This window comes from Nomia melanderi, chromosome 9, assembly GCF_051020985.1.
Source record: "Nomia melanderi isolate GNS246 chromosome 9, iyNomMela1, whole genome shotgun sequence".
Taxonomy (NCBI): Eukaryota; Metazoa; Arthropoda; class Insecta; order Hymenoptera; family Halictidae; genus Nomia; species Nomia melanderi.
Window position 1 is genome coordinate 5,128,682 of NC_135007.1, and position 18,581 is coordinate 5,147,262.

An 18,581-nucleotide genomic window follows, 5' to 3' on the forward strand; every position below is an offset into this window, starting at 1 on the left:
ATCTCGGAAGAGAGGTACTCCAGCATACACCCAACTCATTGGATTAGATATCTGAACAGATTACCACCTTTGCGACTCTTTAAAACCCTAGATGTGGAATTTTCTTCTACAATGATATAGAATTTCGAAAGTGGATTTGAAACGGATTGTGGTGGAATTCCGACGATTCTAACAAATCTTCATATTTTAAAGTTACTAAAATGCTGAAAATAAATTGTAAATAATAATAAAGAGTATACAGAGTGTTCTAAATTCTTCTGAAGAGTGGTACTTGAATATTTTATAAGTGAAAATGAACAGGGGATATACATAAATTCTTAATTACAAAATTATAGTAAATGTATGAAGTAACGATCAATTCGTTGCTAATTTGAATATAAAAATAGCTAGTGGATATTCATTTCATTATATTAAGATGTTTAGTAAAAACATTATTGATATTGTCTATAATTACTAATGTAATGTTGCAGTTCGAACATTTTAATTGAATATTCTACACAAGTATATTAATGTAGTAAACATATAACAATTTACCACTAAGCAGTTGTATTATATAAAAAGTTCTAAAAATGTGTCTATTTTTCATAAATTCAGACAATTACGTACTCTTAATTTCTATTTGACAGTCATGAATAGTCATTTGTAATATTCGATTTTATCCATTTGAACAAATCAAATGTTTTACCGCGCTTGACCCATTCACGTCTCTACTCGTACATCGAATACCTCATTCAGCTCATCGAACTAACAATACGTTCAAGCGGAGTATAATCGACGCGATTCACAATTTATTTGCGAGCTTTGGAAAATCACTTCCTTTTTCACACAAATAATGATTCCGTTAAACTAACAGAATAACGTATATTCATATCGGACGCTATTATTTATCCTCAAAATAAATAAATGACATAAATAAAATGTGTTATATGAGTATTATAAACAGCGTGATCTGTTTAATATTTGTAAAATACTTTATTCTTATGAAAATCCATTAGCATACATTATGGTCATGATATTATGTGTCTGAACGTTTCTTCTTGTTTTTACGGATTTGTACAATGTGTTTCGCATCGATTGTGTTAAAGCTTTCTCTTTCAATAATTTTTCCAATGTCTGACATTCCTCTTATAGTTTCTTTATGATATCGCTTGTAAAACTAAGATTGCAAAATTTATTTTTAAGTAGAATAAAATCTGCCAAGAAGTTTTAATATTTTTGCAATTCCGAAGTGCCGTTATTTTCTCCGGAAAGTTGCTGATTCCTTGCTACTTAATTTGTATAAATAAATTATTATAATCTCCGTTGGCACGTATGTTTGATGCACTATACTCACCGAACAGACGACAGAAATTTTCAGCGGCTACAACCACGGTATTCCAATGTTGGAAGTCGTAAAGTACGCAATATCGTAAATGTACTTTTTCCATGGATATGTTTCTTGTACTGCCATTGCTCATATTTATTACTATGTTTTGAAAACTGCCGTCTTACATAGTACATGCCGGGTTCAAAGAAATGGAACAGCCCAACAGTCGTTTGTTACTTGGTTTTTATAGTTTCAAGAATAGAAATATCTGTACGTCAGAAATCAGAGACAAGTTTCTTGGAAACCTACCATTCTCTATTTTATATATTTATTTTTTTTTAATCTTAATTTCAGTTTCCATCTATGTAATATTGAATTAAATATTAAATAATGAAGGATAAAAAAAATCTCTTTCCTTTTACTCAAAAAATTCAAAATATATTTGCTTTCTTTTCAATTTAGTCATCTCATGTTATCAAAGATATTTTTTAATTTCATAGAACCATACAAAATTGTTACATGAAGGAAACATTTTGGGGACTTTTAAATTATTTTTACGGTTACATTTTAATGAAAACATATCGATAGGTTATGCCTAATAAAGACTGCGTATCTTTATGTAAATCAAAATCTTATAAGAACACGATTGAAAAAAAAAGAATTACAATAGGGAAAGGTATTTATTAAGTATTATAAAAAGCACTAAACTTTGAATATTTTATATTCTTTCGTATCCTGTCTATTATGCGCAATTTTTCACTCTCAAATTTTTCATGAATGCATAAAAATCAGCAGTGTAGTTATCACATTAAGGATTAACATATTGACTAACACGGTAATCACCGTGGAACAATTACAAGGAGAAAATTGATGTCAAATAAAAATATTTGGTAGCACAAATATTTAAATAATACAATAATATGTGTACTGCGATACCAAATCATTATTAATTATGTTTAATAACATTTACCTTTGCTATGAAAGAATATGCATTACTATGCAAAACGTTTGAAATTCTCATAGCAGTCAATGCGTTTAGCAACGTAGTTGCTTTGTTTCTTTTAGAAAAATCTAGACGGAGGTATCGATCCGATTCGGTCGCAGTAACGTGTGTTATCCGTTTGGAAAACAGTAAACATCCGATTAACTCTGTAGCCGGCAAACAGGAGACCTATACCATTTTCTACTTCGCCAGCTGCAACTTCAGTTTCTTCGTTTGTTAGTGCACCGGGTGCGAATAACGACCGATATATCTTTGCCGATTGCGCTGCGCTGTTTTTGCGCATCCAGTCCGTCAGCTCTTTCGATCTCTCTTCGAATACGACTCGTCATTCCAGACTTCTTTACGATCTCTTTCACTTCACCGGGGCGAGTTACTGTTGATCGTTTCTTGTTTATGCACAGGAAAAGCAATTAAGTAGATTGGAATCGGCAAAGGCGTCTGTTTTGAGCCGGCTCGCGTTCGAAGAATACGAGGAGATCAATCATTCCATGGAAGGAAACTGGAAGATCTTCTTGGAAAATATCTTGCTTGAACATTGGCCTTCGGTATGTGAGATACTCGTTTTCTTTAGAATCTTGCTTTCGAGAAAAATCGAAGCCTCAACTAGAAACTTCGTGAATTTATTTGAATTTCAGGTAAGCTTGGATTCGAGCTTGGATATTATTTGTTAATAGAAATCGAACAAACTGGAATGAGTCGAATTCTGCAATAGTTAAATTTTGTTCCTCAAATTTATTCTTTTCTAAGTTAATTTAAAGTTAATACTAGTTTATTATTTATATAACAGATATTGTCAACTTACATTCAGTACCTTCTTACGAATAGACCATTTTGAAGCCTGGTTCCCGAGGTAAATGAATTCAAAAGTTTGTCTGGCTTTACGCCGTAGTATCTACTTTAAGTAGAGACGGTACGTAATATCCGGACGCGTCAGCAAGATCCTATTCAAAAGCACGCGCCTCGGATGAAACTTCAAAACCGTTTACTTCGGAAATGAAATTTCATGTAACAGTAGTTTATTTATAGAATATTCTGCGTTTGTGATTTATTTTTTCATGTAGAATCACTTCTATCAGTGGAACACTTAATCACATAATATCATATAATTTCGAATTTCAAAATCTATTTGTAAAGATCTAACAATTACATTAATATTGACAATTACTTATGACGTTCTCTTTTTATGTACACTGGTTTACAAACGTATTTAGAATCGATATATCGAAATTTTAAAATATCTACTATCTGGTGAGTATAATAATTCTATTATATATATTGATTTAGAACGCTCTTGTGGTTCAGTGTAAATACATGAAACGCACTAGTACCCATTTTAACTCCTTGCTCTATGATTCCTCTTTTAACTCTGATCGATGCGACTACTTTGTCATTAATAATTTGTTGGAAAGTAGAAAAATTTTAGGCATATTCTATGTCTATGTTTACTTCTATGTATAATAATTGATTACAGAAAAATAAGACATAAAAGAAACTGTTCCGGAAAACTCCACGAAACGAAATGCTAAGATATATTCTTAACTTTCGTTAGATTTTGTAATTTTCAAAACAAATAAATAACAAATGAAAACTATAATTTTGGAAAATGTACGACCGTTAGTGGTAACTATACTGTACCACCTAATATTTTCTACAGTATAAACAAAAATATTATAAAATTTTGACACTTACTATATCATTATATATGTATACAGTCCAAAAAAGATCTTAAAAAATAAAAACTGAAAATTTTACCTCGAAGGAGTTAAAAGCAAATAAATTCGCAAAATAACGTAGTCTATTCGTAACACGATCAAAATGTTATACACTCGCTTCAAAACTCTTTCGTATTGGTTCGATCAGCGGAAGAAGGATTGAAGGAAGACGCGAAACTGAACGACAGAGGAAAGGTCGTTCGGTGTATTACGATGAAACCAGCTGGTACGAGGCGTCGTTAAGGTAACGTGCTTTGTCGCCCGAATCGACTGCTCGTTAAAAGAGCTTCACTCGTAAACCGGGTTACGCCGATCCGCGGCGGACTATTGGTGAAATTTATGCGGTGCACTCGATTCTGTTGCACCGCTTTGACAGTCGGTTACCTTCGATCGTGAAATAGCGCGGATTGTCAATAACACGGCCCTGCCCGAACGTGTTCGCGAAGAATTGTGCTGGCAACGGGACTGTTTCGACGGCGAACAAATTGTTTTCGGATACGTGCGACGAACACGGAAAGAACGTCGCGATGATTGGTGACCTGCTCGACTCCATCTTTCCAATGGATTCTCGTTAATAATTCGATATAATTAAACTTCTGAATGCCAAGGGACGATATATTTCTTCTTCATGCATTTGCGAAAAGTTTATTTTTGGTTTTATTAGTAATAAAGGACGTCTACCATATTTCCAATACTTTGTATAAATTTGATGAACTTTAGATCAAAATTGACCGAAATATAAATGTTTGTTTATAACTATGATCTTCTAGAATTACGGACACTTACTGTACAGTTGGTTCTATCGTTCTTAGAAAAATTGATATTTATTTATTTACGTCTTGGAAATTGGAGGTTTTACTTATTTGCATCATTAAGCGGAATAATCCGCATACAGTAACTGTTGCTTATCATTAAGAGCAAAATATTCCGCAATTACTTCTAGCTACTCGGTTATATCGGTTGAAGCAGATTAATTCAGTTGAGCATCCCCGATTTATAAAGTAAGCTTCCCATTTAGAGCGAAGATGCAAATGGAGTAACCAGTTAACTGAGTTTGACGGGTATACATGTCATTTTAAAGCTTGAAATGATACTAATTCTTTCCGCAATGAATTCTTTACTTTTCCAGATGAGCATGTAATTTTTTTTTGTTTTGCTTTGGGTTTTCATTAAAATATTAATATATTTGTTGTTTTTATTGCGTGCAAAACGAGAGATTGATAGTAGGCAACTGGCATACATGTTTGCGTAACTGCACCAATCAAAATCGATCCAAACATTTATCAAATAATGTTTATAAAATTCAATATGAGTCAAATTGCCTCGTTCCGTAAATCTAATGTTAAATGTCTTCCGAATAATGGGACATTTTTACTTCTTTATTCGCGAGAAATCCGATTATCCGCAATTCAGCACCGTAAACAATTTGCTAAAGTTTAACGAGGTTTTTCTTTCATTTGAACCTTAATGGAATTCTTAACTTCTTTAAACTTGGCGTACATTGTAATGTACATTACTTTTACCGGCTTGAAGAAATGCTGGGCTCAAATCACCCGACATCTTGAACTTAACTTCTTACATCACGATTTCTCTCGCAGTCGCACCCGTGAAAGCGACTCCGTAATTAATAATTTGTTAGGGGAAAAATGAAATTCTGTGTACATTTTGAATTAGCGTTTATTCTGAACGTTTAACGCTAGGTAACCAGTATTTGTTCTTGCATTAAGAAAAACAGATTATATTTTGACTTATGGAATTTCTACTCAAGCGCTTACTAGGAATCTGATTCAATATCAATGTATCCACCTGGGTTAATCTAAATTTCGTTTGTAAATTGCTAAAGAGAAGAACGAAATATTTTTAATGGTACCAAATTGAATTCACATCTGATGATCTGTTAATAAACTATGTAGGTAGTGCATAACTACAATTTCCATCGAAATCTTTATTGGCATGAATATCAGCAGTCTAGTAAGAAACTATTAACTTTAGTTATGACTAAAGTTTGGCTTTACTTCAATTTCATGTCAAGATTGAGATAGTTGAAGTATTCGTAACTATTCGTGGTTGCGTTACCCTTATCGACCTATTTTCTTTATGCTATCAAATACATCAAGAGGCAATTCAATTTTAAAGTATTTTAATTTTTAGTAAATTTATTATTACTTTGTCATATCCAGTAACACATGTATTTAACATAAAAGTTCTAAATTAGATTCCTTGATAGAAGATCAGAAAACTATCAGTAAAATTATATTGAAAAATAAATGTCTTTAAAGTGAAGTTTGTAACTAAAGTTCAGATTATAAAATTGGAACTTTAAGTAAAAATGAATATCCGATTAACACTTCAATAGAAAGAAAGTACGTCAGTAAAGGGAGAAATATTTTATATATCTTTTATATACTCCAATAAAAGTACTAATTATTATAAAATACTTTATACGTCTCCCTTCTCACACTTTCACTGTAATATATTATAATACTTTTATTATTTATAAAAGTCAATTACCGTTTTACTCATTCATAAGCAATCGAAAATAATAAATATAAAGCATATTGAATTGTGCTGATTAAAGGAATCTTTAATTTAATTTTAATTTCATAAAAAGTATTATTAACTTAGTTTAAATACCATGTCAGACTCGTAGCGAAGATTTCAAATGGAATTTATGTATATGTGCTTCTCGCATTACGATTTGTAATCACAGATTTCCATTTATCCCAGCCTTTAGTTCACTATTTGTTGCATATGGTCTAAAGTAGACGGTATGTTTAGGGTAGGCTAATTAAGGAATTTACAGTGTGAGTTTCAGTTAACGGAATGCTGAATGGATTCGCGAATCGATAGGAATGTCGGGCTGACTGTCTCTATTACGCTACTTCATCGGTGCTTTTGATTTCCACACCGGGCTTTCATTGGGGAAGGAAACGGATGGGTATCAAAACATACGACTATACGGCGAATTCGCTGTTCAAATCGCCTTCTCCAATCTATTAATTGAATTTCTTAGTAGGAACAAGATTGAGAACGGAGAACAGATCGAGGTGAACGATCGTCGTTAATTTAGTTACCAATGGAAGCTACGCAAAAGATAAACAATTTGAGGAAGTATCGATAGAACCGGCGTTTTCTTTTAATTAGCACGGGGATCTTATAATCTATGAGCTCAGTAATTGCTTGCTACTTTTAACTTTCGGCGTGTACTAATGTTCGCAGATTCCTTCGAAAAACCTTGTGTCTATGTTTCAGTGAAAGACTTATCGCGAAGCATTTTTCTTGGGTTTATTAGGATTGAAATGTAATCCTTATAAAAAAAGTACATTGTCTTTTCACATCTATAAAATTGCAAAATAACATTTTTCTGCGATGAACTATTTTCGACAAATTTTTTACTGCAATTTTATAGATGTGAAATAACAATGTACTTTTGGTTTAAATATTTTTTCGCTATCTCTCATTGTTCTCAAAATAATCCACGGAAAAGATTCATTTGTATTTTTTTCAAAAGGTGGTTTCACCACTTTAAAGTGAAGTTCAACACAAAAATTGCAATTATTAGACTTAACTTACTCTAGTTACACACAAAATTTCATAATTTTTGGAATTTCCGGGTTCGGTAACTTCTATTATAAGAAAAAATTGCTTGGATGGTATGAATAATTTGTCCAGTATCGATTGGGCGGTCAACGCGTTAATGAGCAATTTGCCATCGCAACGAATAATTATAGAACGTACGTACGGCGTTAATGTAGTTGTACAGAGACAGACCGTCGTCCCATGGCTCCTCCTTCTCGCAGGACAAATTAGCGGGCCGCAGGTCGTGGCTGCGATCCAACTCTGCCAAACCGTGCGCGAAAACCTGCACGCTGTCGTACACCAAAGCTGGTTCTGCCTGAAACATACGTTTCCCTTCCTGTGAAAAGCTTTTTGGCCATTCGTGATCGCAGTACTTCTTCGCGGACGTTTCTTATAATGGTGGATTGTATGCGCCATTTAAGATCGATCTGGAGCTTCGGTAAATCGTTATAAAAGTATATGACTCGGTAATTTATGACGTCGTAAAGGCATCTGATTCCAAGGAAGGACGGATAGAACAAAAGCAAACTTAATCCCGTTACGAGTTCCACTGGCGTAGACCGAGCGAATAAACGTGTAATTTATTAAAGACCGAATGCCGGGAGTCCTTGAGCGAGCAACTTCGAAAGAACAATAAAATGGCAGCGAGGGAAATGCATTTGAAAAATGATGATGATTCCCGGTTTTGAAGGGAGGAAATTACTGATCGAATCTCCAATCGGTCGTTAGAAAATCTATTAATACTTTCGTAATGGAGAAATTACGGTCTGCGTTTATCGAGTCTTTTAAATTACCCTCGCAGAAGTACTTATCGAAGTGATACGCAACGATTTTAATAAAGTTCTCGTAGAAACGTGTTCTCATAAAAATATTTGATGCATTCTGATATGTATCCTGTTTTATTTGTTTTCAGTTCATTTATTTTGATGAGATGGAAATATTCCTTGTTAAGATTTGATAAACGTATTTTATATATACTCTATACTGAAAGTTCATAAAAATTGATGAAGATCAATTTTGTACATTTTGTTATTCAAATGAGTATTCGAAAGTCTTGAATTGTATTTCTAGTTTGTACAGTCCACGTTCCAAATGTCAGTGAACTTTATTAGGTGCAACTCATTAAAGCAGAAGTTTATAGTCAAACGGAAACTAAACTCTTGTTTCATAATAATTACTTCTCGGAAACCCATCCCTGTGCTGAACTGAAACCAGAAATTCTCAAACACGCTCTATGGTTAAAAGTTCAAAATTACTCACCGATTATTAATAAAATTATATTACAGATTTTTTGGTAGCTTGATCACATTTCTCAAAAATGTTACTAGAGTTTTCATTTGTTACCTCGGGAACTAATATAATTAATTATAGTTATTTAGGTGTGTAATTTAAGAAATATAATTATATTCTGTATTAATTTACAAATCAAATGTTACAAGTTATTAATCATTTGTATATCGAAAAATATGCGAACTAATATTAAAACAAAGGAACGTGTAAAATATTAAAATAATATAATAATCTGGTTAAAATTTCTAAGATTTACCAAATTTTCCAGTCTTGCACTCAAAACTTGTTCTAAAAGACCTTACCAGATAAATGTTAACGTTTCTCTATTATTCTTCCAACCAATAAAATTAAACGTTATCTTGAAAAATACAGTAATAATCTAATAATAAAAGTTATTAATAAAATAAAAAAAACTGTATTTCTTTCAATATATATGTTTCAAACATTTAAACCTCTCTAATAACTTTAAGCTTCGGTTTTCGACTCAGTACGCACTTGTTCGATAAATTTTCTGGAAATATCCTTGTCGCAAGTCTTGCATTTGCTGCAGAGTTCACGCAATCGTTCATGGAAACGCAGAAAATTGTTTTCTGTACCGGCGGCGACCGTGGAAACGAGTTTCGGGACGTTTCGCGTTTCCCGATAACCGCGATTTCCGGGCCAGGCATACCTAAGAGTTACTTGAACTTTCCACCAACCTGGATAACTCCGGTTTTGTTGAGGATCGCGGGGCCAATCGGCTGGAAGCGTTCCATCTGCCGGAGAACTTCGGCCACCTTTGGCTCCTCGAGGTCCACCAAACGGAACGCAGTCATATTCACGCTATTGTACTTAAAATCCTCGAGGTCGAATGTTTCGATGTCCTGGAAGCAGAAATTTTTCCCCCTCATTCCGATGAAAAGGCCAGAATAGCTGCGGCGTTCGAAATTCAAAACCGGTTTACGTGCCGTGAAGCATGCCGTTCAGTACACACGAGCGAGTTAAAATTTCGTCAAACAGAATATTTCACATATTAATGTCCACTCGGACGTGAATCACGTTATTTCCCGACCTATAGAATATCTGTTACTCGATAACTGAAGCATTTCACTTTGTGGCGTTCGAAATGTTCTGCTTCAACGAAATATTATATGATACCATGTAAATGTACACATATTTTATTTATTAATATATGTATGCTGGTAATATAAACTCAATTCGATAAGTGATACCATTATAAACTACGTTCCATCATGAACTTATGACAATTATAAGAAAATTAAATTTTGAGTAAAATATGAAGTTAGTCCTTTTTATTGAATTTATTAATTTATTTTTGCACATTTACACATAGTATAGATTTTTCCCATGCACTATGCGTACTGGTGAATGACTCTTGAATAGACGTAAATGTCGAAATGGATCAATGGACTCTTCTGGTCTTTCAACCCCTTTCCATACAATATCGTGTCAAATTCAACAAACACAAATGTCACTCAATTCTCTTGAGTATAAATTAAATAATAATTTTCTTATTATCAATCGTTAAGTTTTAAAATAAACGTAGATATAGGTACTTAGATTAACGTAACATTCTTCGCTTCTAGTAAATTACTAATAAGATCGTAATTATGCTATATTATTATAAGTAATACATTTACCTCTAGTAAGTTATTAATAACAAGATAATTACGCTATAATATTATTACAAGTATTATCATTTACTTCTAGTGAATTACTAATAACAAACTTAATAACAAAGTAGCAAGCCGAGTTGAGAAAGAAATCATAGGGTAAAGGGTTAAGGGTTAACTGCCCATGTCCATAGCATTGTAACCTCTTATATACTAGCGAGTCAGACATGATTTATAATTAGTTCGGGATGATGCACCGCTGGTAGGGGATCGTTAAAGTAAATAACGTGGATTTCAACAGGGTCAGCGAGTCGCACAGCTGCGTCGTGGAATGAGGAGGACAGATAATGCCAGCTTCCGCCTCGTGGCAGCTACCCTCTATCAGCGGCGTCCTCTATCCGCTCTTTTTGGGTCCTCTTTTCCTGTCCCAACCGCATTATTTCCTTCTCGAATTGTGATATCATCACAGGAAGTCCCGGAAAGTGATTTATTCTGGCTATGTTAGTTATGTTTATGCGCAGCGTGTCGAAATCGGCCACGGTGAACGCAGCCGGTGAAACGAACATCGAGCAGCGTATATTTTCGGACAAAATAAAGTAGTTTCCAGTGTTTATTCTTAACGTGAAAACTGTTGTCTCGAATTCGGAGCTAAAGAAGGGTTATTCAAGTAATTTGAGTCTTGGTATTTCAGTCAACGTGAATTTAAAATTTACTGCCGTTACGTCGAATGTTATTACGCGAGATTTGTTTTAGGAATCACCTTGTGTAACACCTTGAAAATTAAATGAAATTTTTAGACTTTTTTGAAAATATTACCAAAACAATTCGTTCGAAATGTTTAGGACACTCTTTGTGATAGGGAAATATAATAAAAAAAGTTATAGAATCAGAGAACATCTGTAGCAGAAATTAAATAATATTTTACTAAATATTATTTAAATTAAAATATATTATTTAAATTAAAATAAAATTAAAATAATATTTTTTTAAATTAAAATAATATTGTTGCGGTGCATTGTAGTTGAAATTATCAATTAGCATGCAATGCGGCGCAGTTTATATTCATTCGAAACTGAGTATTGAAAACAATGTTGTTTTTCATGAGTTTATGCATCAGTTGAACGTTTTTTTAGGGGGAGATAATGAGAAATTGTAACAATTGCGGTAATTAGTTTTACATAAAAGTAATTTCGGGAAACAATACCATTGTAAATAAAGATTTGATTTCTGGATAGAATATGTGAATGAATATATATTACGCGACAAAAAATATATGAGATTAAAAAATAATCGGATAACGTTACTATCGTAATAAATTACGATAGATTCCGGCAATTCTAATTTTCAGAAACTGAACCATGAATTCTGAAGAGAATATCAATTTCTTTAGTTATCACGAAATTGAATAAATAATTTACCCAACGACATAGAATTCTTCTGCACATTTTTTTGCATTGTACTTTGCATAAATGCATAAATTTCACAGTATAATGTTGGACAACGGACCTGCATTTCAATATCAGCATTACGCATTCTTTTATTTTAGATTGCGACACTGAGGGGACGTGAGCGTTTTATGTAGCAGGTATCACGGTTCATGTGGAATGAATGTATGTACAAGAAAGCCAATTTAAATCTATAAATGCAAAGACTATATCTGGGTAATTTCGTTAACCTGGAGAACCTGTACTTAAACAATTAAAATGAGTGAATGGAACATCAGAAAATTGAAGATGAAATTTTCTGTGCAAATTATCACAGTGTATTTCGCTATATTTCATTGGTAAAAGCGTCTTTTATTTAAAACAAGACTTGTTGTTTCATGGAGAACGTAATAATTTTATAACATTTTCAATGAAGTATGTTATTGAAATAATATTTTCTGCTGTTACATTGTTTCCTATTTGTTCTTTTTGCTTGTGTAAAATTGCATTTAATATTTGAACGTATAGTTAATATTGTACATCTTTATTTCAAACTAAACACTCCATTTATTATACAAACGCAATAACGTTATATTGGAGTACGTTATAAATAATTATAATGCGAAAACAAAATCCTTTTAAAATCCAGCTGGATATTGAAAATCATGGAAACATCATTTCGCAAGCAGCAACCTAATAAATTATGCTACCTTGAATATACGTATTCATCCGTAAGCCATTGAAACATTCCCTGACGCTCAGATGCATCCATTTGCATCACTTTTAAGATCAATATTGAAATTATTTGAAATTAACTGAGTAATTCTATATATATATATTATTACTTTAATGTAGTATTACTTTACAATTAAGAAACCAATGGGAATATTAATTAACCTTATAATATTAATAAGACATTAATATTCCCATTGATTTCTTAATTTGAATAACAAGCGCAGTTAATAATTAATAATTAATTTTTTTTGACTCATACAGTAATCCATACTAATGTGTTAAGAGGAAAAAATTATAAAATCATTTTTTCTATTGATCACAATATTATGTATAATATAATATATAATATATATAATTATATATAAAGTTATATAACAGAATCATATGATTTAGCATTACTTTCGTTATTGTTGATTAACCTCTTGCGTTAAAAATTAATTCCGAGACTTGTCAGTCTTGCGAGAAGAATTTTGCTTTTACCTATTTCACGGAAATGTGTACAGTAGTTTTGTTTATTAATCATATTCTATAATGATACACTTCAAAACAACCTAATAGTATGTATAATGCAACAAGACTATCGATGTGTATAAGACGTCACTGGTAATTTTGGAACATATATATGACGTGCGTGGTACATATTTTTAGCGCAAAAAGTTAAAAAATGTCGCAGTGTATTCAAGTAACATGTAAGTATAGTACTCTAATATCATACTTACATTGTCGGTCAAAATTTTGAGGCCCATGTATCGATTAAAAGAAAAACAACTTTTATTGGAGAATTTTTGTATATAATAAAGGAATTTAATTATATAATCTCGACCAGTGTGCGACAGTGTCTCCATTCGTATCGCGTAATTCACGGAGCAGATTATGTTGAAACATCACGGGAAATTCCTCGTGGTCGCGTCTCCGCAGACAAACACCTCCAAGTTAATTTCTGTCGATTCGTATGCGGAACTGAACGCAAGAAACTCGCTCTCGTCATTTTCTGCGTTACCGCGTTCCGTGAATCCTCGACACTATGCACGATTCCAGGTCGGAGTATTATCTCGCGGAATTAACGTCAACAAGGTTACTCGTTGAATTATCTTATTTAAAAATTCCTTGGAATTACCCTTGGTTGCTAGCTGTGTTCCTATCTTACTGTGCAATTGCATTTTTCATTTGTTATTTTAATATTAGAATAGGTCAACATGATTTTAAATTTCCTCTTTCCTTAAATCGATTGAAATTTTAATAAATGTACTTTTATCATTTGTGTAAGAAAATTGTAAAAAATCGATTTCACGGCTTAATACTTTTCTTGTCAAAATTACTTATTATAAGCTATGTTTTTTTATATGAATATGTATTAGTTTATATATAATAATTATTGCTGTATACCATATTTATTACTTAAAAACAATTATGTTGATAATTTAAACTAAGATGACTATAAAGATAATAAATAAATACGTGTTGGGCATTTTTCTGAACTATTTTAAACAAATGGATAATTTTAGTAAACTTAGTTGAGTAGTTCGACATGCTTTCTGTAATAAATACACGAAAACCTACTTAAAAAATTACGTTAAAAATAATTGAAAGTAGAGATATCAATTAAATTAATTAAATTTCTGTAAAATATAGTACAACCAAGGAAGATTTAAACAATTTAGCAGTAAGCCGCATCGTTGATTGGAATTTAATTATTTCTAGAGAGATTTTGTACATTTGTGGTATTCGTGGAATTTGAAATTTTGAAAAATACAACGTTCTCTGTAATTGGTGGTACAACCGAGGAAACGATGATCTATTTAAAAAAAAAATTGCTCGGAATTATAGAAAATAATTTTTATTTCTTGTGTTGTTTTCAAGGACGTTGGTGTTAAAAATTCACCCACTACACATGCACTTGGTTAATTTCCTGAATACGCGTAGTGCAATATAAAGCATGTTGCTCCACAAGACAGAAAATATTAAAAAATATACAATAAAATTTTTCTATTCGCAGTTTTGTTATAAAAAGAGAAACAAGTTCGAGCATGTTCCGAATGGTACTAATGAGGTATGTTCGAAAACATTTCAAATTGGACATTTCCAGCGATCTAGTTACAAACGAAAAAATTGTATTCTACAGTTTTCATTTGTTTTTTCATGTATCCATTAAACACGCTCTAATTGAACGTACCATCAGCACTAGCAATTATAGGATATTCTGTACAAAAACTATACGAAATTTTTTTCACAATAAAAGCGATCCTAAAAAATTCCTATAAAACGGAAAAAAATTTGCCAAAATCAAAATACCTAGCGTTGTTCGGGAGATGAATGGCATAAGAGAAACAAAGGTCTCTCGCCAAATGTTGTGTTTATGATTTTAATTAGTTATATGTACCGTATTGACGAATAACAAATTAATATCGAAAATGAAACGAGAAAAAGTGGAAGTTAACCAATTAGACCAGCATTTCTTTCAGGACTCATCACCTGAACAGTACATATTCCTCATAAAATAAACCCAAACCTTAAATAAGGGTTAACGTTTGAAAACAAACCATCCTACACCAAAGTTTATCTTCGTTCTTAATTTTCTCAAGTTAAATATTTTATCACTCGAATGATTCTCAACTCGTGGATAGTAGAGCACATTCGACGCAGCAGCTGTCCGACTCGCACGTCCCCTAATCCAACGTGAATTTCCCGAAGGTCCGAAAAAACTTCTTGTTCGTCAAAAGAAGTCGTTACGAAGAAGCTGTTCAGATCAGGGGGTTTTGTTTACGCAGGATCGTGACTCGCGATTTCAACGGCGCGGATTAATCGGCGAACGTTCCTTTTGCAGGAATGGTTCCAAGTTGTCGGAGGTAGAAATTGTAATTCGTGGTCAGATTAAAAGGCAGCGGAGCAGCGTCAAAGCTTGATGGCAATGCGCCCGTTCCAACTTTCCAGGAACCGTATTAAAGCGAGCTTCATTAGCCATCCACCCAACGCGTCACCCGGAATTTCCATCGCTCTATTTCCAGGAACGAATACTTACGAATGTGGTGAACATGTAGTGGTATCTGTAATCGTTCATCTGTAGCTGGAGGATCTGAAACAAACGAGGAAAGGGTCCTGGTTACTTGGCCGGTTACCGTAGACTCGATGGAAATGCAGTGTTTTTCTTTAATTTTCCCTTGGTCGGGTCGTGAAATATGTCACGGAATTAGAAGGCTGAGAGGAATACTGAACCGTTTTTCTGGGAGAGATTGTAAAATCTTGTGACTTCATTGGATACGAAGATTTATGGATAGATTATGTATATTTATGTAAGTTTCTGGCATTGTACGGTAAATTGAACAAATAGAAATTAACACTAGAACTACCAGTCAAATTGTCTTTTTGAAATTTCTCTGTAGAAACTAAGTAATGCAACAAGAGACTTGACAAGAGAAAGTGCTATTGAGATTTCAATTGATTTGTAAGGTAGTTTGTGTATTACTAAATAAATTTCTCTAGTAATTTCTCAATAATTAAAAAAAAGAAATCATGAATAGATCATTTCGATCTATCTTCTAGTTCTAGTGTTAAATGCGAATTTATTCTGATATGATGAGATTTTGTGATCATGCTGGTGTTAACATTTGTGACTGTAGTACTTTACAGAAGCGTACGCAAAGAACGAGAATATATTTAATGTACAATAAGAATGTGTATATTATTTGATATTTAATTACATTTCATTTCTACATGGATGTGTAAATTTAATAACTGCGATTCTAAATTATTCATATATAAATACTTGTGTAGACACGGTTTGTAATTATACTTATTGAAATTGTTTTATAGCGTTAAGGTACAGCGGTTTTGGTTCCTCACAAATTCTATGCATTATTAAAAATTCCCACCTATTATAATTTATTTATTAAAAATTTATAATTACTTCTTCTAAACTTTACGTCAGCAGAACAAGGGCGAGTTGCTACAAAGCATACCATAGACATCATTATTCACCTTCAACCTTCCAACTGCCGCGTTATAAATATATTACAAAAGAAATACAAAACTTCTCAGTGTCACCTTACGTTCTTTGTCTGAAATAACGTAAGGCAATATTTATGTCAACACGTAGAAAAATAAAAAAAGTTGGAAACTTCACTTAATTTTAATATCTTCATCTGTCGTTTGCGATAGGATGGCTAAACAGTTGCAATAAAGTCTCAAAAACGGATAAAGATCGTGTTCAGTGAAAAGAATGTCTATGGCAATCAAAAGGTTGAACATCATTCTATAAACTCTCACAATTACAGTAACTCTTCACTTATCCGAACTCATCGGAGGACAAGTTTGTTCGGATAATAGGAGCTCTCCAGCTATCCCTATTTCCTGATCGTATTTATTGTGATAAAAGTGCGTGATCCTTGGCGATCTTCAAATAACAGAGTTTGTTTGCTCTTAACAAATAGAACCTTGCCTCGAGAGTACGCTCGCCATAGTTCGAATAATAAGTGTTCAATTAGAAGTTCACATACAGGGTGTTAATTTTAACTATAGTACCTAAATTATTTCCGCTATTATTGGAAGTAAGAAAAAATTACTAAATAAGATGTACATGGTTTTAGTGCGTGCATCGGATGGCGATAAAAAATGATTGAAGTTCATCCTATTTAGTCATTTTTTCTTACTGTCAATAATAGCGCAAATAATTTAGGTGCCTGAGTTAAAATCAACACCCTGTATATGGGTATGGATATATAGATGAGTGGGTGTGCGTGTGTGTAAATAAATTTTTTGGAATATTCTAGATTATTGATTTTCTCAATATTAATGCTTACATACATGTCAAATGAATCTAGAATATTCCAAATGTATTTGAAATTCATGAATAGCGATGAATATTCCAGAAAGTGTGTGAGTGAGATGGATGTACTTATCGAATGTATCCAAATGTACTATATATTGCGCTTGCAAATTTATTTTCAGTTATTGTGTTTCTGAATGGTGTATTGTAAATAATTTATAATAGTTGTGCCATTTAAATATTGTTTATATCAATAAATTCTCTTTCTCCTGCATATATTGGTGGATCAGCATTTACGGGTCCGAATAAGTGAGGTTTTACTGTACTCCGAATATATTCAGATCGCCGGCGAGCGATGGCCGTACGGCGCCAAAGCTCTTTGCACGCGCTCTTGAGGGAGATTTTCTTAACCTGTTCGAAAGGAACACGGTTCTCACGTTTTTTGCGAAGAGTTTCCTCTTCAGAAATGTCTGCAGAATTCAATGCTGTATTGAAAATTCGTGCTAGCCAAACCATTTTTTCGTAAAAATGTAACAGAAGTGCGTACAAAGAACGCGCACCTACTCTTTTTTAATCTTTGATCACCATTTACAAGTATTTAATGACAAGAAGTATTCAAAATTTGTATGGTCACATATTCGGGCAACTCTTCTTTATTTTTTACGACAAACTTGAACTGTTTGTCGTTTGTAGTTTTCACGTAATACTTGTTTTACGACACTTGCCATACATCCGAATAGTTGTCTATTCATAACCTACGAAATTAAACAATAACGTTTCGTCGCGACCGATCGACAGACCCTTTTGAAAGTACCGGTGGCCGTCGCCTTACCCATCTCTAAATTAATTTGTTGAACGATCATCGGACCTCGCGATTCATTTTAACCAGTTAACTGCGTTTGACGAGTATACACTCCATTTTAGAACTAGAAATGGTACTAATCTTTTCAACGATAGTTATTTTCTCAAATACACATGTAATTCTTCTTCGTTTTGCTTTAGTTTCTCGTTAGAATATATTATTGGTACATTTGCACTGCGTTTAAGGAATATATACTTCATTGCTTGACTTTATTGAGTGCACAATGAGAGATTTTTTCAATTAAATTCCACAGTTAACTGGTTAAGACAATTAAAAGTACGCCCGGAAATAGTCC

General features: G+C 32.9%; 1 protein-coding gene across 8 annotated transcripts in view; it reads right to left on the reverse strand.

Annotated features, from left to right (window-relative positions):
• The window catches only part of LOC116431336 (glutamate receptor ionotropic, kainate 2), a 277,385-nt gene that overhangs the window by 66,478 nt on the left and 192,326 nt on the right, over positions 1–18,581 (reverse strand). For 7 of the 8 annotated variants that reach the window (XM_031986602.2, XM_076370456.1, XM_031986600.2 and 4 more), the window contains exons 6-8: positions 15,682–15,735; positions 9,589–9,753; positions 7,764–7,916 (exon numbers count right to left, since the gene is read on the reverse strand). In XM_031986602.2, coding sequence (XP_031842462.1) covers positions 7,764–7,916; positions 9,589–9,753; positions 15,682–15,735 — 372 coding nt within the window. Of the gene's footprint in view, positions 1–7,759; positions 7,917–9,588; positions 9,754–15,681; positions 15,736–18,581 lie in introns of all 8 variants that reach the window. The other variant, XM_076370455.1, reaches the window with a different exon arrangement.